Source organism: Typopeltis vanoorti, chromosome 9 (genome assembly GCF_054136105.1).
Source record: "Typopeltis vanoorti isolate ZY-2024b chromosome 9, IOZ_Tvanoo_1.0, whole genome shotgun sequence".
Lineage (NCBI taxonomy): Eukaryota > Metazoa > Arthropoda > Arachnida > Uropygi > Thelyphonidae > Typopeltis > Typopeltis vanoorti.
The window spans coordinates 4,851,555-4,878,923 of NC_143557.1; the positions used below are offsets into that span (position 1 = coordinate 4,851,555).

A 27,369-nucleotide genomic window follows, 5' to 3' on the forward strand; every position below is an offset into this window, starting at 1 on the left:
TGACAGTACCATTATACAGACAGTTTATAAGATGAAAGCTAATTGCTCAGAAGCAGTCATCATGGCAGGAAGCACTGACAAACAAATTACATTTATATGATAATAAGCATGAAATTAAGCACTGGCAGTCTAGTCAATGTAGAAACAGAAGAGAGGAAGTTGTTCTTGCTAGGCTCTGCATAATTCACACATTTACTGAGGGCTGATGACCCATCTATGTGTGAAGAATGCAACATCTTACCATTTGTCACATTCTGGTGGAGGCCAGTGCTTCATGTGGGAAAGGAACAAAATTCTACCTATCTAGCCAACACTCAGGGAGATGTTATCAGAATCAGACAAATTGCATAACATTTTTAATTTTTTACAGAGAATTAATTTATACACACATTTGATTATAAATTTTATTTATATGTAAATATTGCATTGCTTAACTCAATTTTTGTATATATATATAATTTATTTACTAATTTATCTCTATGTAATATTACATTGTGTACCTTGGCTATGGTGCAGTATGACCTTTGCTGTCCTTGTGCTAATAAACTATAAACCAACTAATCAAACCTTTGCTTACTGAAGACCTGAAGTGGCTGATACTATGTGGTCTTCAGAGTAGGGGATTCTGGCTTCTTTCTCCCAATCTTCTAACATGCACCGTGAGTGGCACCTTCAAGGCCATTCTAAATGCACTGCAGAGATCCAGAGCCTTTCTCATCTTTGAGGGTACAGCAGTAGAGCACCACCAGACATTGTACAAGACTCAACCTGCTAGCAATGCATTATATATGTCTATATGGAAGACATATTTAACAGTCCATCTCATCTCGCTGCGTGTGTTCCCCTACTGTTGTTCTCTTCACCTCCTAAATACTAACATGACCATAAATTCAAATAGTGTCACTGTGGTTAAAATCTTTTTCATTAACATTTATGACATAAATGCCAACTCAAATATTCAGACCTGATCTCCTGCTTTTGACTGAACCCCAAATTACTGCCCTAACCACATTTCATCTTAACTCTCCAGACTACACTATGCATAATTCCTTCTACTTCTCTACGGTCCAACCTTCTTTTTCCAGAGAATGCTTAATCTCGACTCTCTTCTTTTTGATCTTTTGTGGCTTGAGATTTCCTTTGTATTAATCACCTGTCTTTACTGCTTTCCCTCATTCTGACTTCCTGCAATCCAACTGCCCCCCAACAGTAAAATCATCTTTTTTGGTGAATATAATGCCCAAACTCCACTGACTGTGCTCGAAGAGAAACCAAGGCATTTGCTTCATAATAATATCTCAACCTTTTTTATAGCTGAATAGTTGATACACTGAACCTGCTACTTCCTTTCATCATTCAGTGTCCTTGGTTCTGTGGAGCAACCTTTCACATGAAATATTTTCTAAAGACTACAACCTCCAAGCCTCCCCCCCCCCCCAAAAAGGAATATCAACATTTAACATTTATTATGAGATGATAATAAATCATTTTTCACCATCTATAATTGTATCTTTCTCTTACTATGTAACAGAATACTTATGAAGAAGTTTCTGGATTCACAGCATAAGTCAGTTGTTACTGCCATCCCAAAACCAGGAAAAGATCCAACACAAGCAGCCAATTACCAATCTATCACTCTACCCATGTTGTCTTTATAAAATAATTAATACCAGATTACTTGGGTATGTAAAAAGCAACTATTTTCTCTAATAATTTATGTTTATATTACTTTATATAAACATATACAGGAGATGCATTTCTGAAATGAGAAAATGTGGTTTAATTTTTCTTTGATAATTGAAGTCTCAGGAGTTATTTTTTCTGTTTTTATTAAAAAATATTCCAAGTCTGAGTGAGAAGCACATTATCCCAGCTGTTTCGCCAAGAAGAGGACATTCCCAAGGCTGTCAAAGTTATTTAATCATTGACAACTTCCTCCACAATAGGCTCAAGTATGTTGATGACTTTACAATTTACTGTCATTCTTGTAGCATAAGGTTTATAGAAATACAACTGATTGCTTGCTGAAGTTACCAATGTTTGTGGGCTCTTAAGTAATGGGTTCAAATTTTCAGCAGAAAAAAATATCTATGAACACTTCTGCCAAAAACAAACTCTTTATTGAGAGCAACAGTTAACTACTGGACAATTACCCTAGTGGCAATAGAAGCGAAGTTCTTAAGGTTAATTTTTGACAGAAAATTCCCATTCTTTGCATATATTCATCAACTAAGAGAAAAGTGAAAAAGATAATTGAATATCTTTTGTGCCGTCCTCTACAGAACACAGTGCAGATTGATTTTCCTTGCTTCATCTTGCTCTTGTTTTAATCAAAAGTTTCATTATGGATTCCCAAGTTCTGCAAGGGAGAGAACCCTCCAGTGGTTGAATCCTGTCCATCAGGATATACAAATACCCAACCACTGGTGTAACTTCTTTGCAGAATAGTACTTTGGAACCCATAATCAAGCTTTGTTCCAACCTATCCTATTGGTCTAGTATTTTTTTCTGTATGTTGGATAGCTCAATATTTGCCCATCTGGTATGTATCTGAAAGAGATTATGAAAAAGCTATTGGCATGAACAGTGACATTACTTACAGTGAATAGTATTCTTCCATGGCAGGTTTGTACTCCATCATACATCCTTTCATTGTGCCAGCTAACAAAGCCTCATATTCCATCGCTCAGCTTGCAGTTGTTTAGTGCACACAGAGCAGAGCACTCTTGATTTCCTACCCATTTAGTTTATGACAGTTCAAAATATGATATCTCTTTTGGTTGTGCTGCTGTTTCCTGACATTATTACATCCAATGAGATCCACTTGAATGCAGTAATTAGACAGCTGAATTGCATGCAATTCAGCTTGTACATATAAAAGAAAACTGCTTTGGAAGACGAATGACATACAGACTCGCTCAGTTCTTCCCAATACTTCATGGTGTTCTACAAGTATTGTATATAATAAAGATAATTAATTTTGATTCAGTTGTGCGGGATTTCTAACCACACTGGAAATTAAGGGAAATAAGACTGTAGATGTAGTTTAAATTAGCTCATGCTTTTTCCACATACTGTTTGAGTCCTATATACAGTGAATAAAAGAAAAGTTGATCACTGGCAGGAAGCACTGACAAATAAATTGCATGATATTAAGCCTTAGCAGTCTAGTCAAAGTAGAAATAGAAGAGAAATATTCTTGCCAGGCTCTGTATAGATGATGGTCATTTTATGTACAGAGAAGCCACCTATGTGGAACCATGCAACACTCATTTTACCATTTGCTAGGTTCTGGTGAAATTCAAGAAAGGAATTAAATTTTTACTGATCTGGCTGAGCCATATACAATCTGGCAGATCTTTTAGATTTGGACAAACTGCATGTAACTTTTGACTTTTTTAAAAAGAATTAATTTATGCAAATGCATTTGGTCATAATTAGAAATTGCATGTAGATATAACACTTTTTTAATTATTTAGCAATTTAATTTATATCATCTTGCCTACATCTGTAATCACTGTAATGGCACAGGATGATCTTTGCTGTCCTTGCAAACTAACCAGCTCAGTCTGATTTGTGTCAAGCCAAATTAAATACCTTATATGTATTAAGGGCAACAATTTGAGATTTTCCAGCTTTTCAATGACATATGTTCAGCATGGATGACATTGATCAAAATAATGGAATGTATAATTTGTCAGGACCAGATTTTTATGGGAGCATAATGTAGGTAACTCTTGTTATGTATGGACCTAACAATTCTCAAGAATGGACGTTGCATTCTTGAGAATTGCCATGTATATCGAAAACATGTAAGGGGAGGTTTATAACATGGAATAATAGAAGTGACATTCTGATCTTTTAAGACTAAATTAATTCCCAAAAAAATTGCACTTATTTTTCATACATGTTAAGGCACATTGTTGATGATACCATCCTAATAGCAGAAAACAAAAACAAATTAATCAAACTACTGCAGCTACAGAATTTGGATTAGATATAAATGCAAAAAAGACCAAATTTATGAAAATCTCAAAAGATAGCAGATCGAAGTCAGAAATATTCATAAACAATATGAAAATTTAACGTACAACAGAATACAAATATTTAGGCACCTACTTTACTGCAGATGGAAAGCAAGATAAAGGAATAAAAACAGCCATAGCTAAAGATCTTCTCAGAAGTTCTGTGAGTATCGAGACAAAGAAAAGAATGATAAGAACATTAGTGTGGCCAATTTTCACATATGGAAGTGAGATCTGGATATTCAAGAAGACAGTAAGGAAACAGATAATGGCCTTTGAAATGTGGTGCCATAGGAGAGCTCTGAAAATCCCATGGACAGAACATGTGACAAATACAGATGTCCTACAGAGGATGAGAACACAGAGATCTTTATTCCAGGAAATGATCTAGAGAAAGATGAGATTGGCAGGACATGTACTGAGAGGTTCAGCAGGAAAGAGGATACTAACAGTTTTAGAAGGAAAAATTATGGGAAAAGGATCAAGAGGCAAAAAACAAAGGACATGGCTTGAAGATATAAGATCATGGACAGGATCACATGGCTATGCAGAAACAAAAAGGAAAGCCACCAACAGAGAGAATTGGAAGGATATGGTGCTGCACCCTCTCACTGAGGAAGCTACATGAAGAAGTAGTAGTAGTTAAGGCACAATAGTGAATAAAATATTTAGTATGTGTAAAATAAATAACTATTAAAATACTTATTTATTTTCAAGATTAATACGAGTACATCATACACCTCTCTCTCTCATGGATATATATTCACTGGAAATCTGTGATGTCATCCAGCTTTTATTATTTCCTTTTCAAACCAGGGCAGTGGAGTCGGCACATAAAACCTTAGAGTCTGACTAATTTTTCTAACCATTTAAGCATAAAAAGGCTGGTTGTGAAGAAAAGGATAGAGATACACTATTCTTCACTGCCATTTTAATGTGTTTTTTAAACTTTTCTGGCATTGTTATGACAACTTTGTGAGATGTAAAGAATCTTTGTAGTTGTGTTTGGCCTCCAGTAGATTTGATCTTTCTTTAGCCCTGAAGTAGAGGGAATGTTTTTATTGTTGTCTTTCTCATTCACAGCTTCTAGCAGTTTCAGATGAAAATGCTGCAAGTGTCTTTTTAAATCTAATGTTCTTGTAGGTGTTTTTAAAAGAACCACAAAAACTACTAATTTTTGCATCACATGGTTTTTCACAATCATCTTCTATAATACATTGACTCACATAATATTTCCCATCTGTTGTTACTGTAAAGTGTTAAAAAACAGCAGACTCTGTTGACACTTTTTTGCCATTGAATTTTTTCATGGGAAGCCACTTTCACTAATATAATATATAAATTATCATAAAATATGTTGTATTTTGAAATTTGCAAAGAACTTGGAATTAAAATATATTTTCAGGATATATTTATTTAAATAGGTCAATCAAATTATCTGTGAAGGAAATTTTAACATATTATTTATATATTACAATTTCAATTCATTAGGAGTCAGTACATTTTTTCCGACTTCACCACTCTGCTCCAAACTACAGGCGATTTTGACTTTATGTATCCCTTCAGTGATCATGAGTTTTCTGAGTGATACACCATCTGAGTGACAGACATATTTTGCAGAACCCGGAAGCAAATGTTTCCAAAAAAGTGACAGGCAGCAGTCGTTGGTGGCTTTAAATCCAACTGCTCTATTCTCTGTGGATATACAGGTACATACAATTGGGCATACACTACCAAAACAGGTCAGAGTCCTCTAGCTTAAGCACCTGCTTTGGTGTAACCTCCTTCTGCTATCTTTGCTTTGAAGAGATCATGAAATTCTTCAGAGACAATGTGGTCTGTAACTGCAGTTTCATCAGTCATGCTGAGATTGTGAAACCCAAAGTGACTCTTATAGCTGTTGAACTACCCACAACATACAGAAAAAAAAGGTGTTGGATGCATTTATCTTTTGTCAAATCTTCATATTTATTTAAAGATACCATATAGACCAATAATGCAGTAAAGGCACAAAATATACACTGAGCACTGTGGAAGGAGGTAGAAAAAGGCACATAGTTATGTACCAAAATGAAAATGCAGATAAAAGTACATATAGTGAGAGTCACTTATATAAAGATCTGTATTTAAGTTTTGTACATGTGGGAAAGGCATATAATACAGTCCTAAGAGAAGAGTTGTATAAAACCTCCATTCTTTACTTCTTTCACATATATCCCAAATAATACTGGAGATAAGAGACATTCCTGTTGTAAGTCATCATATTAATTCATATATTTTGGATCTATTTTTATATAGGCTATAGAGTGGTTTAATAAATTTATAGAAAAGGCTTTTTAATATATCAGAGTTTATATGCCTTTCTTGTCAAAAGCTTTATTGCAGGAGCAAACAAATTAATCCGAATTTTCATCAGGTTTTTGGTTTTCGTTTCAGTTCACAATAATTTATAATAACCAATACTATTTTGGTTGAGTGCTGCATGTTTTAGCTGACTCTACAATGTTTAATAGTGTTGTGCATTTTTAATAGTGTAAACAAATTGACATGTGTAGTGTTTTATTCATTTTGTGTAGCTGTACATACATTACTCAGATAATGTGACTTTAAAGCAGTTTAAACAGACAGTATCATTTCTCCTGACAGAAAAAGAAACTACACTTACCAAGCAAAGCATTTTGAAAAAAATAACAAAATGAAAAGCAAGATTGTCTGCTATAGACTTAAATAGACACACTGCAGCTAGTGGGATTAATATTTCTGACATGACAGTCTATCAAAAATTGTTGGAAGCAAGGAGGACTGCCCACAGACTAAATAAGAAACAAGTGTTGATGAAGGCTGTGTAGGAAATGAGGCTCCAGTGGGCAAAAAGTGTACAAAGATTGGACAGTTGAAAGGTCATATTCTCAGACGATAGCTATTTCTTTGTCCAATGAGAGCGAATACCCCATTTTTGTAAATTAATGGCTGAGAAGACTTCTTCCATCCACCTTCAACAAGCTCTACCCAGGTGTTCTGGGGTTGTTTTACATGTGATGGTCCAGGATCAGGGCTGCGCCGTGCAGTTGTGCAGATTGTGCACTGCATGAGGGGGTGCCATTTCACCACGGGGAAATAATTAAAAAAAATATAAATTTTCTTGTTCTTGAATTATATCTACTTTACAAATTATAGTTAATGCAATAAAAATGAAATTTAAAATCAGTCAGATTATTCCGAAAATGTTCCAATGATGGTCAGTCAACCGCAACGGTCCGCACCCCGTTAACGCTCTCCCCTGCCCCGGTTTCCCCATAAGTAAACCCTTCCCCTTCTCTCCCCCACCAAAAGCGCCTTTAAACACAATAATATATATATATTATTAATACAAAAACCCGGGTTTCCAAATTTATTTTTCCCACGTCAAAACACTCCCCCACGCTCCCTTCCTCCTCCTACCCCCTCGTTATAAACAACCTTCAGCAGGATCATGGAATTGGAAGACATCCCAGTATGAAAACAAAGTATGTACAAAATTTTTCCACCTCTTATATTCTGCTATAATTGTCTTCTATACTCACCCATAATGCCCTAAAATATATATATATATACCCTTTTTTGAGTAATTATAGCCAATGTATTTAAAATAAGGGACACTCCTAAACAAAAACAGGCTATAATAGCCATTATAATAATAGTGTTTAAGAGGAGTAGCATGGGAATTTTCCCAGAAACTATATCTAATTTTGAAAATTCCTTATTAATGAATTTTAGTGATTACAATGTTCTACTATTGTTAAATAAAATTTATTTTTATGTATGCATATAAACTGTTTTGTATTTTTAACAAAGTAAAAATTTTTCATGAAAACTTATTTTATGGGGGCACTGAAAAACTTTTGCACAAGGGCACCTCCTACACATGGCTTGGCACTATCCAGGATCACTTGTCTGTTGACAGTATGATGAAAAGTCACCAATACATAAAAATATTGGAGAAAAGAACTCCTCTTCTAATGGGATCACACGTCATGCCACACTTCAAAAAAAGTGAGAGAACATCCAATTGCTTCAGTGGCCAGATAACTCTCCTGACATTAAGTCAATAGAAAATTTGTGGACCATAGTGAAAAAGAGACTTCGAAAATGAAATTGTGATATAAAGGATAACTTAATACAATCCATTATGCAGAAATAAGAAAATATGTTCTACATTGGTAGAGTCCATGCCTAAGCAAATTAATGAACTTGTTAGGTAAAGTTGGAGTTTAATTTTTGTACTTATTTTCTTAAAAAAAAATTTAAAAAATTTTTTATTCCCGTATATGTATATAGGGAGTAGGCGAGGCCGTTTTTAGCTCTAACTTTTGGAGGCTGAGTGGGCAGTTCAATTTCCACTGGTACCCAATCAGAGGTAGCTGGCCCAAGGCTATCACTAATTAAGAGGCACGCAGTGAAGAGTGACCGCTCAACAAGTGCTGCCATCTAATGGTCCCTAATACTCGTATTTAATATCTGATATAATGTGGGTTCTATGGTTGATTTTCCTGAGTTTCTGGGAGAAAAAACCCACTTGCCCATGCCAGAGATCAACTAACTCAGGAACCGGTCAAAAAAAAGCTTAGAAAAATTTTCTCTAGTCGCTGACTAGACTTGAAACCAAGTCTTTCTTCATGCAGCCAAGCACTGTGGTGTACAAACGCCACATCCACTAAGCTACACATTAAAATTTTTCTTTAAAATGTGAGTGTTTGGATTAATTTGTTCGCTGCTCTATCTCTGAATGCTAGATACATTTCTGACTTGAACTGTCTTTTCTCAATTAGAGGGTGAATATAGGATCTATGTAGGATCTTCCTTTTTAAAGTTATTTTAATAAAATTATGAAGCAAATGAATTACACTTATGCTAGGAAAAAATTATTTAATATTTGTAGAATTTCCATTTAGGTTTCCTTATATAGTCAATAAATTTGAAAAGAAATAACCAGACTTAATTAAAGAGATGTTCAGAGCATGTAGCAAAAAAAAATGTATTGGATGAAATTCCACTGAACTTGGTGTAAGTACACTCTGGAACATGTTTTTTTTTATTTACAGAAGATAGAAACAGTACAAAATCCTGCCACCAAGGGACATTTGGTGCTGTAATGGCTAGAAGAGACACAACAAATCACTTTTCATGTTTGTATAACTTGCATTCTGTGAATGACATTTTTTCTACAGCAAAATGCAACAGATCTGCATTGATTTGCCTTACATGCTGCGTTATTCTGTCTTTCAAGGTTGCTAAATCAGGAACATGTCCTTCATACTCCACAACCAAGTCACAGGGGTTGAGATCAGATGAACAAGGTGGCCATGCTGTGGGAAATGCATGACTAATCACTCTATGTTTGATGACATGTTTTTGTAATATTCGCTGTACTAGCAATCCAATGTGAGATGGTGCTCCATCGTGCAATATGGTAGAGTCAAGGCATCTTCACTGCTGCAGTTGCAGAACAACAAAGTTGTGCAGCATCTCTTGATACCTAACAGAGATGGTACGTCACTGGTCCTGTTGGGCAAAATTCTTTGAAAATGTACGGACCGATAATAAACAATGCAGTGAAACCACATCACACTGTGACTTTCGGTGAGTGTAAAGGGGTCTGATGGAACACGAGTTATTTGCAGCCCAAATATGACAATTGGATGAGTTAACACCCACTGTTCAGATAAAAAAATGTGCCTCATCACTCCACAAGATCTTCCACGGCCATGCACCCATTCGAGCTAAGAATGTCGGGGTAAACTGCAGTCGAGTTTCCAGATCACCATGAAACAAAGCTTGAGTGTAGCATGTCCAGTTTCCTTGATATTGCCTGAACACTGATGGAACTTGCAACTTCGTCAGCTTGTTGAGGAATAATCCGTTTACGTCGTCATCTGGTCTCACTGATAAAGATCTGCTATTTTCAAATTGTAAAATCATTTTTCTAAGATTTGTTATTGTCATTCGACCTTTTCTCCTATTCTTTAAATGGTAGAATTCTCAAAAAACCATTGTTGATAGTAAAAATTGACCAGCAACGCACATTCCAGTAAGGCGAGATCCATAGCACTTCAGTCATATCAGAATGACCAAATTCGTTTTGGTCTTCCTTACATCCACCAACTTGTCAGTAGAAACAGTGAGATTATGCAAATATCACGCGATTCTAGAGCCAATTATCTGCTGGCGGCAGAATTTTGTATGTTTTTTTTTCTTTCTGTAAATCAAAACCCCATGTTTCAGAGTGTACTTAGACCAAGTTTGGTTGAATATCATACAATGCATTTTTCGCTACACAGCACTGAATAAGTACTCTTTAATTATGGCCGCCTTGTGGATGAATGTGAGCTGAATGACAAGTCTGCCCATAATCATAAAGGCCACATGAACAAAGAATCCTGTAAACTCGAGAATGAGAGCGGGAGGATATTTGGATTTTTTGGAGAGGCTGGAAGAATTTAATTTATGAACCAGACAGAAAGAAACTTGTGGTCATTGTGGCGAAGAAGTCTTGCAGTCTCTCGAATCCTGTAGGTTTCAAATCTATATGCGTGTTTGAATTCCTTTCGATGATCGACGTCCTTTAACATTTGGAATTGAGATTCTAGAAACTTTGTTTCAAGAAAGTCATTTATCTAATGAAGATAATACAAAAGTAATCAATTATTATTATTTTAAAAGAGAATCAGTAGAATGTATATGTGCAAGGTAAACTAAAGTGTTCATCACACCATATTTCTGACAGGGTTGATGATGTCAAGCAGCATTAATATGAGTTGGTTTTCTATTTTCTCTATACTGTATAGACTGCAATTAGATTGATGAGAATGTCCAAGAAAAGGGGAAAAAAAAAACTTATCTTCTACTTCAAGTGTAAATTTGATTCTTTGGTTTGCTGAATTAATTTTCTCAAGAAATCCATTAAGATCAGACAAGGAAATATTCCATACAGAAATATGAGAATATATTGTTCAATAAAATAATTTGTTAGAGTAGGAGACCCCATTGTAGTTCATTTTAACTACAAAAATAGCTTGAATTTATGACAAATTTGAACAATTTTAAAATAAGAGTAAAATCATTGCATAGAATTTTTTTTTCATTGGCCAGTGAAATATTTGTGAAGAGTAAAAGTATATCAAAACTGATAAGATCTGTGGATTGTAAAGATAATCCTGATATTTTATGCAGAAATAGTGGATATTAAAGAGCCAACATTATTTCAAAGCTGAACATATGTAGAAACTTGAGAAGTTTCGAAATTTTAACAGAGCTTATGAGGATACAGTCCTTAGCTTGCACAACCTATTTGTGTCCATTTGTCCACTTTTTTGATAAAGTTTCAAACTGGTTGGTTCTTTTCATAAACTGGGCAACAAATCTGATACCAGAGTTGTATTTTTCATTAAGTGAACTCTTGGTCAGTGCGCAATAGTAATTTTCAAAGAAAGATCTATTCAGCAATATAATTTATATATAGAAATAGTGGATATTAAAGATCCAACATTAAAAATATCCTGATATTTTATTCTTGACATCTGAATTTTTAATGAATGAAGAATTTTGAGAGTTTAAGGTTGGACAGAGCATATTCTTTATGGGAGGTCAAGAATGATGAACCATTTTTGATTTTTTTCCCGTCCCAAGAATGAACTTCATCCAGGAGATCATTAAGTAGGATCTCTGGAAATGCATATATAGGTTGTATACGACTAATCTCTCTAAAGTAGTTATTTTTATCATGAACCACAACTGCACACCTTTTGTCAGCCACTTTGCTTTTATTACGTTTAAGAAATAATATAATATAATTTTTCGATAAAAACACTGAACTTATTTTTTTTAATTCTGAAAGATTTTGTGAAGCTCAACATCCACAGTCCAAATGTCAACAAAAACGATTACCTCAAACTTTCCCAATTTTGGGAAGTCATCCTAAGTAACACTCCCTCATTCCTCTTTCATAAAATGTAATTATTTAAATTTATTTATCTGAATTCTAATAGTTGTAGGTGGAGTGACCTCATGAGCTTCCAGTTTAAGTGTTGTTTTTACTGTGTTTCTCTTTTGTGAGATGCACAAATTTACCCACTATCACATTTCTTTGAGATACAGTACAGAGATAATTTTTTTCTTGGTTCTTTCAAAGAAATGTCCTGAAATAGGTAAAACAGTTTTCTCTAGTGGAGTGTTTTTTAAGAGAGAGAGAGAGAGATAATGCAATGAATCTGTACACTCATAACCGTTTTATATATGCATTTACCAGAAATAAATAAAATAAAGTGCATAGGGTTTCTTTGCTTGCCACAAATTCATATGTATTGCTTTCAGCTTTATATTCTGCACTTTACAAGTTTATTATAATTTGAGTGCAATAACCATGTCTTCTAATATTTTATCCATGACATACAACAAAAATCATTCCAAATGGCTTACTAAATTTTGTATCATGATCAGAAACTTCACTTTGCAAAATGTTCCACGTTTTTTGACTTTTTATCATGGTACTTCAAGTTCTGGACAGAGGAATGGCCTCAGGGAAACCTGTAGATAAGTCTGGAAGTGGTGAGATATCCAGCGTCATGGCTATCTCTTTAAAAAGCTACATTTCCAATGATGAGGATGTGATCCATCCTGACAAAGACTGCAAGAAATTTTCACACAATAATTAATTATAACAAAACTAAGCCTGCTAATCACAAGTCAAGCAAATACTATAAAAATGAATTTGGAAATAAATAACAATCCAATACTTCCTTTAAATACCTTAGGAGTCTCACCACAGAAAATGGAAGCCAGATATAAAAGCAAAAATTTCTATCATAGAAGGAGTACTTTTACTAGTAAAAGAAGTGGCATTCAATTAAAAAAAAAAAAACCATGTGGTTGTTAGGCTTTAACAAAAATAAAATACCAACAAGCTGGAGGTATTCAAATTTTGGTGCTGGAGAAGAAAAAAACTACCTGAGACATGAAGGAGAATGCAGACCAGAATTTCCTATATAAACTACTGGGAGCTAAGCACCACAAAGAATTTTAAAAATATAGCACAAGATAGGATGTTATGATGAACTGACGTACCAAAGTGCCACCTATTCTTTTTTCCCCCTGCCTTGTTTGGTTATTGGAACCAATTAAATTTTGCACTTTCTTTGAGTTCTGTCAGAATATCACTTTGAACATGTGGTTTTCTTATAAGAGTTGTAGTAAAACTTTTAGTGTGTATCATCTTTATCCATCTGGAAGGAAAAAAACATTTTATGACTTTCAAAGATGTTTTCAAGCATTGATAAATTTATAAAGAGGACTGATAGCTCTAATTTAAAAGGTTAAAATAAAAAGTGCGTTTGCATACATTTTATTATTATTACTGCACAGGTACCTTCTCCATGGAGTCCAAAAACTCGTCACAAACCTATTAACCACCCTTTCATACTTTCCAGAATAAACACTTTTGTCACTTTTCACTGTTTCATCAAACCACACTATGGTTTCATCTTCTACATAAATTTTGTCAAAATATTAACTTTTCAAAGACTCTACAATCACTGCTCATATATATTTCAGTCATTCAAGATCTGTAAAAGAAGAATCTTCCTCAGAATCCATCAGATCTGTGTGTGTGTGTATATATCTATATACATACACACACACAGGTAACACTGACAGATTTGAAAAATAAGGAATGAATAGGTGTGTAATTATTGTTTTTGGATGGGGGAGGGGAAGAGAATGACATAGTGTTAAGGTTTTAATGTTGCTCTGAAATTTACTTAAAATATTAGTCTGCATGCTTGATATATCAACAAGTAAAATTGGAAAAAATAATTAGATTTATTAATGGTCCCAACATGCATACAACTCATCTTTATTTGCTTTTGCTACTGTACATTACTTTCTCTTTATTGGTAAATTACATGAAATTTGATGATACCGCATTCCAAAAGATTTACGCCTGAAGAGCACTGATTGTACGATAAAGCTATAAAAAAGAAAAAAAAAATTAAATAGATGCAAATATAAACTAAATTTTTATGTTAAGCAGAAATAAAATCAGCTAACACCTTTTCGTTCCTGTATAGGAAGTAGGTGAGGCTGTTTAAGCCCTATCTAACTTTTGGAGACTGAGTGGGCAGTTCAATCTCCACTGGTAGCCAATCAGAGATATCTGGCACAAGGCTATCACTAATTAATCGGCATGCAGTGAAGAAGATGGTTAATAAGTGCTGCCATCTCGTGGTCCCTAACCCTAGTACAATATTTTTAATGTCTGAAAATAGTGTGGTTCGACAGCCGATTTTCTTGAGTTTATGGGAGAAAATGTTCCTCCAGCGGCGACTAGACTTGAACTTATAAGTCTTTCTTTGTGCAGTCAAGCGCCACTTCTACTAAGCTACACAGGCTCTTAGTAATAAAATAATGAGCAAAAAAATTCCCGCCAAAGTTTGTCATTCTTTCACAGACATGTGATCGTGAGGATGGCTAGTATCAAAAGAAAGCACTAATAACTGTTTATTCTGAATTTTTCATAATGAGCAGTAGCTTCTCTCCAAATTAAGCACTCTTGGTTATACCTTCCATACTTCATTTTATATAAAAAATTCTATTCACTTCTAATTTTCTGACACCTTAACTTTACTAAAAACTGTTGCCCAGCCATTACTGATCTCTTCAACTTTTAATTTTTCAGGAAATGACAATGTATACTAGAATATTGATTAAAACGCTTTAATTTTGGCAATGTTACATTGCTAGCATCAGGGATCACAAAAAACAATATGTGAATAAAGGCAACAGAAGTTTGGCCAAGTTGACTAAATTAGGTTGTCCTGGCTGTTGGGCTGACAATCTTAAAAAATGTATGCTTCCCGAAGTTCTTTAGAGCTGAGGCAGATTTGATGAATAGTCATTCATACTTATATTTGCTGCAGTGTAATAGAGTGGCTTTCTTCCGTACTTCATCTTATATATAAAATTCTATCCACTTCTAATCTGTAATCCAGAATTTAGCTTTATTTTGGAAGAAGGCCATTCTATTACACTGCAGCAAATACAAGTATGAAAGACTATTCATCGAATCTGCCTCAGCTCTGAAGAACTTTCCAAATCTCAACAAATTTGGGAAGCATACATTTTAAGATCATCAGCCCAACGGCCAGGACACCAGTTAGGACTCTGGGCCCAACTTATGTTGCCTTTATTCAGCCTCATTTGCTCGGTGTTAGTGCCCCAAAACACCGATTTCACACATGAATGCCACATCAGCCAGCAGTAAACTGATTGACGCAAAGATAACTACCACTGTTAGTAACATCATTTCCCGAGAAAACGGAATTGTTATCTTTGCAACCAAAGAAAACATCGCACTAGAAGAGTATCTGATGGCTATCGCCAAAATTGTACCCGCAAAAAATATTACCGACACTTCCTGCACAGCTGGTACCATGCAGGTGTATTTCAGCCATATCTCATGGGCACTAACAGTACTGCAAAAAGGCGGTGATATTGGCGATTATCACTTCGAAGCAGCCCCAATAGCACTGGCCCTGACAAAAGTAACTGTATCAAATGTTCCCCCTGTAATTCCACATCAACTCGTCAGATCCATGTTATCAAGATACGGTTCTGTCACAGGAAAAATACACACATTGTCAGCAGCCATGAAAAAGCCCAAATTCGCTCATTTTAAAAGCTTTCAAAGACAGGCATTAATGCACTTTCCAAACAACGACGCACTACACGACCACCCAAAATTAATCAACATGGACATAAATGGAATAACCTACACTTTCTACTTATCTTCCTCATCTTCATGCTTCTTCGATCATGAAGATGGTCACATTAGGAAACAGTCCCTATATTACCAAGGATTAATCAACAAATATTCCAGCCCAGAATACAAAATCAGTTGAACAGAACTGATTCACAGTTCGAAGAAAATCCTGAACTGGAAAAGACGAGGTTCAGTCGACTAACGAGATCCAAAGCGCTGATAACGAAGTCTCACATCACAAACAGCATGAAATCACGGATCAACCCAACAGAGATGACTCGGATGTTGGGTTGATCCGTGATTAACAAATTAAAAGCAATCCCTGGACACAATAACCAGAATCACCAACCCAGCCTCCCACTAATTCAAAACTCATCTGATAGAAGAAACTACTCAAAATGGCCTTTCATGATCTGCAGCCAGCCAAGGAGAAAGAGAGTTCCCAGATGATGATGAAACTGTACTCCCACATGATGACTTAGAAGAGGAAGAAGCTGAGGGGGAACTTCCCCACACTGAGGATCCCCTAACCATGAAGCAGCTGTCATCCTTCATACAGAAAGTGTGAGGCTCCCCTCACAAATTAACTATAGCCCTTAAATCCACCACAAGAATCCTGGAACTATTATCTCAACTTCAGGATCTACACTCAAAATTAAAATGTAAAAAGGACAGAGCAGATGTTAACAGGAATAAGCGAATCTACTATCTGATTAATGGGCTATAAACACATTACCAGGACCAATATTAGATTCAACCTACAATTAAACTTTCATAAACATGTCTTTGAGCCTTTTTTCTCTCAGTGCAAGAGGATGTGCCTCTGCTTTACACAACAGAATAGTCCTTGACCAGGTACAAAAACATCATATAGACCTATTACTTCTGCAGGAAACAAATATAAACTCCTTATCCAAATTATCTAGAAGATGGGCAGAGTGGCCTTATGACCTACATCACTCTGCAACCCAACAATATTATGGAGCAGGGGTCAGCTTAGGTGTACATCATCAATCTCCCTACAAACTAAAAGTGATTGCTGATATACCAGGATACGCCTTGTATGCTCACATAAAAGCACCCAACCATAATACCCTGCATACCACAGCAGGATTCTATGGCATCACAAATCTTGGATTTCATTCAAAACCATCTTTCCAGCATTGACCAAGAACAAGATAGACTTCAAACACAGATAAAAAATAATGAACTCATTGACGTCTTTCAGCACCAACATCCAGATAAGAAGTCCTATGCATGGAGGTCAGCAATCACAGCAACTAATAGACCACTCTACCAAGCATGACTGGACAGACATTACATTACCAAACACACTGTTCCTCTAGTTAGAAACATCTCACACATTCCTTCGTCAAGCTGCAACTTTCATTATCTTTGGAAGTATCCAAACCAGGAAGTGCCTATTGGATCTTCAATAATACCCTCCTGAAAGATCCAGATTACATAAAAAACACTCAGATTTTAATAACCAACCTCACTCACTTGAAGGGGAATACAGAACCAATGAAAACATGGTGGCCCCACCTAATGTCACAAATAAAATCCTTCACGCAGATCTGTAGTCACCAGAAAAACATTAGAATCTGACAACTTGAAGAACAGCTCAAATATCTCCCAGAAGAAAGCCCCGAATATCATTCTGCCTCCCAAGCCATGCAGAATTATCGGCAAAAAGTGCCCTACTTAGATCGTGGCATACACAAATAAATCTTTCAGATGCCCCTTGGAAAAAAAATGCCAGTCAGCAAACTCCACCTCTGCTATCAGACTTCAAGATGACAGCATCACAGAAGATCCAAGTAAAATTACCTCTGAAATCCTACAATACAAGAACATCCCATCATGCCATTCACGAAATACTGAAAGAAACAAAAATCTCTGCAACAGATCAGACCCACTTAGAAAACATAATCACGCTAGATGAACAGAAAACTGCATTCCCATCTTTGCCAAAGAACAAATCTCCTCACCTTAATGGTCTCACGTCAGAGTTTTTCCAAGTCTTCTGGAATCAACTTGGACCACTTCTCCTCAAAACACTGCATGAAGCCTAACTCAATGGGCTCCCACAATCCAGCACGATCGATACCAAAGAAGGGAGACCACACGGATATTCAAAACTGGTGTCCAATCTCCCTAATTAATGCCGATTGTAAAATCATTTCCAAAGTTATAGCAAACCGAATAAAGCCAACATTGCCTGAAGTTATTGGCCAACATCAAACGTGCTCTGTCCCAGGAAGATCAATACATGATAACCTCCATTTGATAATAGATGTCATCCACATCGCAAACAGCCAACATGAAAACCTAGCACTCGTCAGGGCTAGGTTTTCTCTACCCTGACAAAAGCCTTCTTTCGACAGGGTAAAGCATGAGTACTTTTATGAAGTCCTAAAGGCATTTGGCTATGGTTCTATCATCATCGAAACAGTGCAATTGCTTTACAGAGATGCACACTTCTGTTTAAAATTCAACAACAGGCTCACTAGCACTCTGTCATACTCTCGAGGGATCAAGCAAGGATGTCCCCTCTGCAGACAATTATACACACTGGCCATAGAACCCTTCTTAAAAAGAGTACATGACACCATCATCTCCAAACGAATCAACATATGCCGATGCTGTCACTGTAATAGTCCGAAATGAAGAAGAAATTACAGTAACCGAGAAAGCACACAGACTACATGCACAAGCCTCAGGGGCCAAATTAAATTCTGCAAAAACCACTGGCTTGTGGTCAGGCAGATGGAAGGCTAGAAATGATTCTCTGATTGAATGTACCTGGTCAAGCATAGGACAGAGATACTTAGGTGTGCACCTAAGTAACACCAAAATAGCACAACCATTTTAACCAGGTGCTAGGTAAATGGAACAGCATTCGTTCCATATCTACACTTAGAGGAAGAGTACTAATAGTTAACCAGATGGCTGCGAGTGTGTTATGGCATACCCTCAAAGTACTCACACCTCCTGAAGAATTTCTCCACCACATTCAAAAGGCAGAGACGTGGAGAAGTTTTTAAATACCTTGGGTCCATATTCACGAATGATGGAAAATGGTACGTAGAGCTAGATACTCAAATTGGCTTAGCAAGCTCAATATTGCGGGAGTTAAGCCGGAAGACAGCCAGCCTGTATTGAAGGCTGGCTGTCTTCAATACAGTCTATGTCCCCATCCTCACTTATGGTCATGAGAGTTGGGTAATGCCCGAAAGAATGCGGACACGAATCCAAGCGGCTGAAAGGAGGTTCCTTCAAAGGGTTGCAGGGCTGACAAGACTTGACTGTGTCAGAAGCTCTGCAATTCGGGAAACCCTCAATACTCAACCGCTGCTTCTCCATGTGGAGAGATCACAGTTACGTTGGTACGGGCACCTGGTCAGAATGCCACAAGAGAGGCTCCCTCAGCAGGCCCTCTTTGCCAAGCCAGAGGGCGGGAGGCCACGGACTTGCTGGATAGATTATATCCAAAACCTTGGGTGGACACATTTGGGAATCCCACCAGAACACCTGAGCTTGGTGGCAGGGGATCATGACCATTGGAAGTTCCTCTTGCAGCTGTTGCCCCCACAACCCAATTAGGAAAGGTGGGCCTTGAAGATCTATGTATGTATTCAAAAGGCAATCAAACGTTTCCTCTGGAACAAAACTCACTGGACAACATACCCTCAACTCTGCAAGCCACTCAGTAAGGGAGGTCAAGGCCCGATTTCCCTTGAAAACAAGATTAGATCCTTCAGGATAATCCTCCTCCTAAAGACACTTCAATACAATCACACTTATATAACCACCTTCGATTACATCATGAAATCATCCACCAGAGGACTTACACTTTCCACAATCCTCCGAATGGCCAGTCCTGCACCATACAGAGATACTCTACAGCGGTGGAAAAACACAGAACTTCATCACATACTGACAGGATCAACAAAACCACTATTTTCGAAGAGAAACATAAAAAGTCTCACAACTGGCCAGCCCTTTCTTTTCTCTACATGGAACTGGAGAGGAATAAGAGTCATAGGGGACCTCCTAACCCAGACCCTACAGTGGAAAACATTCACAAGCCTACCAATGAAGAACCCAAAAATTGAAAAGCAATATCAACAGATGCAAGCTGCTATTATAAAAGCCTATCCAGATATTGCTACACCTCAGGAAATCCGTATTCCTTCTAAGAACTGCTCGGGGCCAATATTTCATCTTGTACAATCTGAAGCCTCACTTCCAATTCTTCCCTCCAACTACAAGAAAATATGTCCTCGTGTCAGTAGTCTCCAACCTCGTCCTTTTCATCCTTAACCCTCTCATCTACAAGGCTGCATATGCTACTCAGTTTTCAGTGGGATCTTCCATATAAATCACAGTGTGCCAAACCAGATTCTGACATACAGTGGAGACTATGGCATAACATCTTGCCAACCCCTTCTAAGCTCTACAAATTGATCTGTGTCTATTCTGTGACATTTCAGGCACCTTGGAGCACACATATCTAACCTGTCCCGGAACATCGGTGATCATCACCTGTGTTCTGAATACTGCCTCTGGCACCTGTAACTATGCACACAGCCACGAAGACTACTGGAATTTAGTCCACACAGAAGAAAACAGACACATAATATGCAATTTCCTCTTCATCTGAGCTAAGGCTGTCATCTACAGCTTCTACCTAAAACACACAAGAAATAACCAGCATCCATCCATCCATCACTGAAACTGCACAAACTCTCATGTATATCCTCTTTCGGAAACTAAAAAGCAGGCTTTCACTGGAACTTGAGTACTACAAAGAAACAAGAAATGTCGCGAAATTCATAGAGTGGAATCCAACTGGTACCCTCTTCTGGATTGACAACAACAATACACTTCATCTGAGAAATAACTAAGACTGAAACTGAACTGTGAATTCATTTATTGCATTCTGAAAAGAAAATTTTTCTTTCTCTGTAATATATATACACATATATATATTTTTTTAACTTGTTAAAATATTTTAACAAGTTAAAAAAAAAAATAATATCTATCACTCACTCCAACTCAGATGTCTCAGACCAATCAGGAACAGTCCGGCATATCTAGTTGGAATGCCCGGTCAACACCCAATTAATCAGTTTGTCTCGGGGAAACGGCCTCTTCTGTATGAAGACTACCTGTGGTAGTCTTCATACAGAAGAGGAGTATTTCAATCTCGTCCATGCAGAGTCAAATAATCATTCATTCTGCAATTACCTCTTTCACTACAAAAGCAGTAATAGACAGCTGACCAACTCCTTGCAGCCTTCAAACAAAAGGTGAGAAGACGGATCCTACACGAGCATCACCACCACCACAAGCAAAACAACACCTTAGATCTTTTCTACCAAGACTGGAATCCACGGAATCAACTCCTGGCTGAGCAGGGCGACTGCATCATAGTCCACTTTCCAGCATAGAAGTGACACCCCCCCACCCCGAAGGAAAGGGGGAAGAAAGATTTTTTGTGCTTAACAGTGTGAATATTAATCAGCTGTCAACCTCATGTAAATAGATAATATTGTCCTATAGTAACTGTTATGTTCTTACACATACATGTCAAAATAACTGTTAATGGCTGTAATTTAAAAAAAGTAATTCACTTTATAACTGATATCTCGATGTAACATACCTCAACAAGAGTATGAGCATGTAACCTCTCTGCCTGACTGTAGAGAACTAAAAACCGGTTAATCCTGTATATAAGATTGTTATGTTTACAATAAAAATAAATAAATAAAAAATATCTCTCTCTTCTGATTCAGATGGGTTGCCTTCCTCCTAATGAAGATATTTATGACTGTAGTCCGTGTGTGTTCACGAGGCTGATTTGCCTGCTTGCGGGATGAAATCCCACCCCCCAAGCTAAACTGGGGGGAAAACCTACTGCCCACACCCAAGACTAGCTAAGGAAGATCTTTGATCTCCTCACGTCTCTGACGGGAATCGAACCTAGGACGCTCCTTCCCTAGGAATATGGTTGCAAAGCACACAGCCACTAGGCTAACCGCATGGACTTATTTTATAAGTTGATGAAAGAAATCTAAATCGTTACTTCCTAAAATACTTACCTCTTCAAATTTGTGAATCTGTCGTATGAAGAAGTCTCCATATCGTCGAGCAACTTTTGTATCTGCAATGTGGATCATATTCTGTTGAAAAGAAAAACATGCAGTTTTTCATTCAGTAATTTTTATTACTAAATGGGGCAAAGAATGAAGTTATATAAAAACAAATAAATTATATGTATATTATTCAAAGCAAAATCTACAAATTCTATACTGAACTCTTGCTATAAACCAAAGAAACAATAATCCCATGTAAATAAACATAACAGATTTGATTTGGTAGGAATATCATAATTAGAGTAGGAAAGTTGCATTTGCATCATAACGCTTTTAGTTAGCTCAAATGTTAAGTGTCTCAGTGGTTTCTTGCATAAAAAGTCATAGGCAATACATTTTAAATGAAAGTTCCAGCATCAGGTTTAACTACAGGAATTTTTCTTTATTTCTAATGATTTTTACACAGCTGCTGCAATACACTAATTACTTTAGTTAGTAAGCCATATAATTACATTAGTATATGCTATGTGAGAGGGAATTTAGCTAATAATAAGATCTATGTTTTATTATAGTAATAGCACCTCTGTATCGCAATTGGAAGAATTTTAATGCTTCAGCTTCATTTCTTTGGAAAACACAGCATTCTAATTTTGAAGTCTGCACTGTCATGGGTACATTTCATCCAACCAATACACAAAAAATTATATATAAACTTACTTCCCATGACTGAAGATTAACACAAAAGTTTGGATATAAGCTAATGACTTGAGGGAAATCACGGGTGTTTACTGTAGTGCATAGCAATTTTCATTCAGAATAGCAGAGCATGTCTGTGAGACTCTGATCAGGACCATTACATAGGTTATTGAAGTAAGGGATGGGTGTATCAAATGTTTGTACCAATAACCATAAACTACGCTGAAGTGATAGCTACCTACATATACAGGGTGGTTCAAAATTCCACATACAAACTTTGAAGGGAGGTAGAGAACATCAACCATATTCAGATAGGAAAGCATGACCGGAAACACCACCAGAAGGTACTAATAAGGACACAAAGATACAGAAATAACACAAGGCAGTAAGTCATGTAAAAACTTTTATTAGGCATAACTGAACAGTTCAATAGTAATTAGATGCATAATATGGTAAACGAGGTGCATGTCTGCCATCTCAGCATCCATAAAACGATGCATGTTCTTCATATGACATCGAAAGCCCCAATTGCTCACCTGGAGTGCTGGTGAACAGTGCCACCTATCACTTTTGGGTGGTGTTTCCAGTCATGCTTTCCTATGTAAATATGGTTGATTTTGATGTTCTCTACCTCCTCTCAAAGTTCGTACGTGGAATTTTGAACAACCCTGTATATATGAAGAAATATGTGCATAATGTGAAACATTATGATTTGGCTTCAACCAGACTAAGTTCATCTAAAGTGAAAATATTGCAAACTAAAAATTCATATGTTACAGCATACACAAACCAACACAGTGTGCTTGAAGTTTTTCCACTACTTGGTTATACTACAAATTAAAGATGCCAAGAAATTATATTCTTGGTTTCATTCTTTATCCAAGTGTGAAGTACTGTATGGGTAATGACCCTTCCCATAATGCATAGCATTATACATGTTCTTAAGGATATGCATTTTGCATTATGGGATAATAATACTTCACCAATAATTCACAACTGATGTGAAGTCATCACCATCAAACTCCTGATATGTACCCTCAAGGGATGTATAGGATATGATAGTACTACATCAAAAACTTCCTATTTACAATTTTCCTCCAAATCAGTCTGTTACTTGTCAAGACTCCAACATTACCAGATCTTATATTTCTATCTTCTAAGGCACTTTTTACTGTATCAATCCACCTATATCTTGGTCTTGCTTTGGGTCTTTTTCCTGCCAACCTGTCAGACAACACTTGTTTTTCTAATCATTCCTCGTCCATTCTGTTTAAGTGACCATACACCTGAGATTAGCTCTGCTAACGCATTCCTGGATGCTGACAATGTCAAGTTCTTTCCTAATATCCTCGTTTTTAATATGATATTGCCACCGATGCCATCTGTTCATCCCCCCAATCTTTCTCAGGACTCTCATATCTGTGGTCTCTAGTCTTTGGTCATCCACCAAACTCTGCAGTCCACATTCCCTCAGCCAATCCTCATAACTAACATTGTACAGTCCTGAACCTATCTTTGTTATCTGCCTCTTTACCCTTTCCACAGTTAATTTATCCCCTTCAAATCCTGGGAACCAAATTTGAGAACAATAGACACACATGTTATAAACTTGAGCAGATTTAAGTAATTTTGCTTATATGTAGCATAATTTAAAGCAGCAATTGATAGAGAACAAAGCAATACATGGTATACATGAATTAAACGGTATTTCGATATTATGTTTTTAGAGGTCGCTGATATTGAACAAGTGTCCTCTCCCAAGGTCAAATGATCACAATCACATAGTGACTGTACAAAATTCATAAGGTCCACCCATCACCAGTTCCTCTGATTTTGCTAGGAAATCTAAGATCATATTCCTTATAATTAAAGTAGATGTTGATTCAGATGGCTGTCACGTATTCCTGAAATAGCTATTTCATCTTCAGATGTAAAAGAAATTTCTCATTAATACTACTTTGTTTATCCTTATTCATTAAGTAACTGATCCTAACAGTATTGCTGCCTTTCCAATTACTGTAACTTACTTTTACCTTCAGCCGTACAGGCTCCAGTCTTAATAATATTTGAATTCCACCCAGATACAGCTAATTTAGTGTTTTGACTAATTTCTTTCTTATTCCACATACATTTATTCAGTAAACTTCCTACCATACCAGCTTTGTTGAATCTGTTGTCTATTTCCATATTTAATTTACCATCTTCAGTAAAAATCATGCCTAAATAGCTGAAATGTTTTACTTGTTCCACAAGTTCTCCATTCACTACGCAGTTGATATTTTCAATACTTCTGCCTATTTTCATTGTCTTTATCTTTTTGATGCTGACCTTCATACCATATCTATTACAACAGTTATTCAATTTAGTCAGCGAATCTTGCAGACTTGTATCAGGTTTATTTAGAAGTATAACATCACCGGCATAAAGCAGAGATTAACATCTCCAATTTTGATATCAGGTTTAATACCACTTTTTCCTTCATAATGTGATCCATATAGATAATGAATAACAGAGGGGATAATGTACATCCTTACCTGATGCTAGATTTAATATTAAACCACCTTCCTGTACTTCCTTCAACACTAACTACTGACATACAACTAAAAAAAAAGTGAATATTGCTTGATATAATGCCCCATTCGCACCATATAACTGTAGCATTTTAAATAACTTCTCTCTTGGCACCTTGTCATATGCCTTTTCCAGATCTACAAAACTTTGTTATATTCCCATGATTTCTCAACTATTTGTCATAAAGCAAAAATCTGATCCTGACAGCATCTATTTGGCCTGAATCCAGCTTGTTCTTTATCAAGCTTCTCTTCCACAATCCTTCTCAACCGTTTCTTAATTATAATTGCATATATCTTACCAGGAACACTCAGTAGAGAAATACCTCTGTAATTCTCACATTCAGTTTTATTCCCCTTTTTATATATGAGTACTATGAGAGGTACTCCAGTCATCTGGAATTTATCTCTCTGTCCAGCCCATCTGAATTATGCATTACAGCCACTTATAAAAATACAGACTTTTATACCTCCATACTTCGAGCATTTCTGGTCGAATATAATCTACTCCTGTTGCCTTTTCTACTTCAAGGACTTATTTGCTTGGTTAGTGTTTTTTTCCGCTGTCATCACTGCTTGTTTCATTTAGCAATTTTTTGAAGTAATTACTTCATACTTCAAGGAAATCTTTTTTTCCTGTTTTCATGTCACCTTTATCATCTCTAATTCCTTTTACAACACTCTTTCCTCCATTTCTGAGCTTCTTCAACAACCTCCAGAATATTTTGCCACCTTCTTGATATTTATTTTTTATGTTCTTACCAAAGTCCTCCCATGACTTTTGTTTAGCTAGTTTTACACAGTGTTTAGTTTTCTTACACTTGTCTCTGTATTCTCTAAGAGCACACAAGCTGACTTATTTGCCAGGAACGTTTGATATGCTTTCTTCTTTTCCGCCACTGCCTTTTTAATTTTCTGTGTTCACCAATGAGTTCTGATTTTTCTATCCTTGCAGACCACCTCACCACATGCCTCTCTGGCTGAACCAATCAGTGTTTTCTTCAGGACTTGCCACTGAATCTCAAAGGTTTGGCTCCTGTTCTCAAACTCTTTCATTTTTTCTTGAATAATGTTTGTGTATTTTAGTCTACAGTTCACATCCGAGAGCTGCTCAACTTTTATTCGCTTTAAAACTTTCTTACAAGTTGTTTTCAGTATGAAATTTAATTTTATCCTGCTCAAGACTAAATGGTGATCACTTCCAATTTCAAATCCTCTGTACACTCTGGTGTCCTGCACCAGGGAGAAAACATCATTGTTAATGAGACTTCCTATTCCTTGCCTCTTCTCTCCATGTGAATTTGTGCACATTTTTATGTTGGAACATTGTGTTAGTAATAACCAGTCCATGTCCTGAGCAGAAATGCAACAGGTATTTGCCATTATTATTAGCGCTTTGCTCTTTTCTCCAAATTCTTTCCCAAAATATTTTTGTATGTTTGACAATCATTTCCTACTCTGCTATTTAGATCCCCAACAAGGACTAACTTTCCCTTTTTCATTGTGTCACTTGCTTTCTCTAAAGCCTCAAAAAATTCCTCCACTTCTACCTTAGCAGAACCTTCTGTGGGACCATAGGCACAAATAAGTCTCATTGTCCAGTTCCCCATTCTCATGTTTGCCCACATCACTCTACTTGAGGCTGCCTCCCATTCAGGAAGATTAGCCTCGTATTTAGTGGTTAATACTATGGCTCCTCCTTTTCCTTGATTGTCATTGCCTGAATATAACATTTTATATTTATTGCTCAGAAAGATCTCATCAGTTTTTGCCTTTTTTTGTTTCAGTCACCCCCTATTATGTCGATCTGGTACTTATCCAATTTCTCAGCTAGCTCCATTTCTTTGTCATTCGGGCTTCTTATGTTGATAGTACCAATCTTGAATTCTGGTGATATTGAGTTGGAGTGGGTTTTAGGATTTGTTCCAGTAGCTGACTTTTTGCTGTTTGCCCTGATTCCCTGGCGAAAACAACAGGGGCCTTATTTAACTGGGAAACGCCCCAGCTGGCATGAAATTCTGTCAAGTTGTACCATCATTTTTTATTTTGGTTTAAGCCAATAAGAATACAATTTGGTCGGCTAAATCCCAAATTGCCAGCCCATCCATGTTCGTTCAGTATCCGGGCAGTTGCCTAACGGGGTGCACCATGAGAAGGTGAGGATTGGACATTAGGTCAGAAGCCCT

General features: G+C 36.6%; 1 protein-coding gene and 1 long non-coding RNA gene across 2 annotated transcripts in view; one reads left to right on the plus strand and one right to left on the minus strand.

Annotated features, from left to right (window-relative positions):
- LOC150102856 (uncharacterized) overlaps positions 1-27,369 on the plus strand; it is a 75,574-nt gene that overhangs the window by 37,701 nt on the left and 10,504 nt on the right. The window lies entirely within an intron of this gene.
- Positions 13,896-27,369, minus strand: part of eIF3l (eukaryotic translation initiation factor 3 subunit l) — a 310,545-nt gene continuing 297,071 nt past the window's right edge. The window contains exons 18-19 of the mRNA XM_090398519.1: positions 21,924-22,004; positions 13,896-14,025 (exon numbers count right to left, since the gene is read on the minus strand). Of these exons, the coding sequence (XP_090254645.1) occupies positions 13,993-14,025; positions 21,924-22,004 (114 nt within the window). The 3' untranslated portion in view covers positions 13,896-13,992. The remainder of the gene's footprint in view (positions 14,026-21,923; positions 22,005-27,369) is intronic.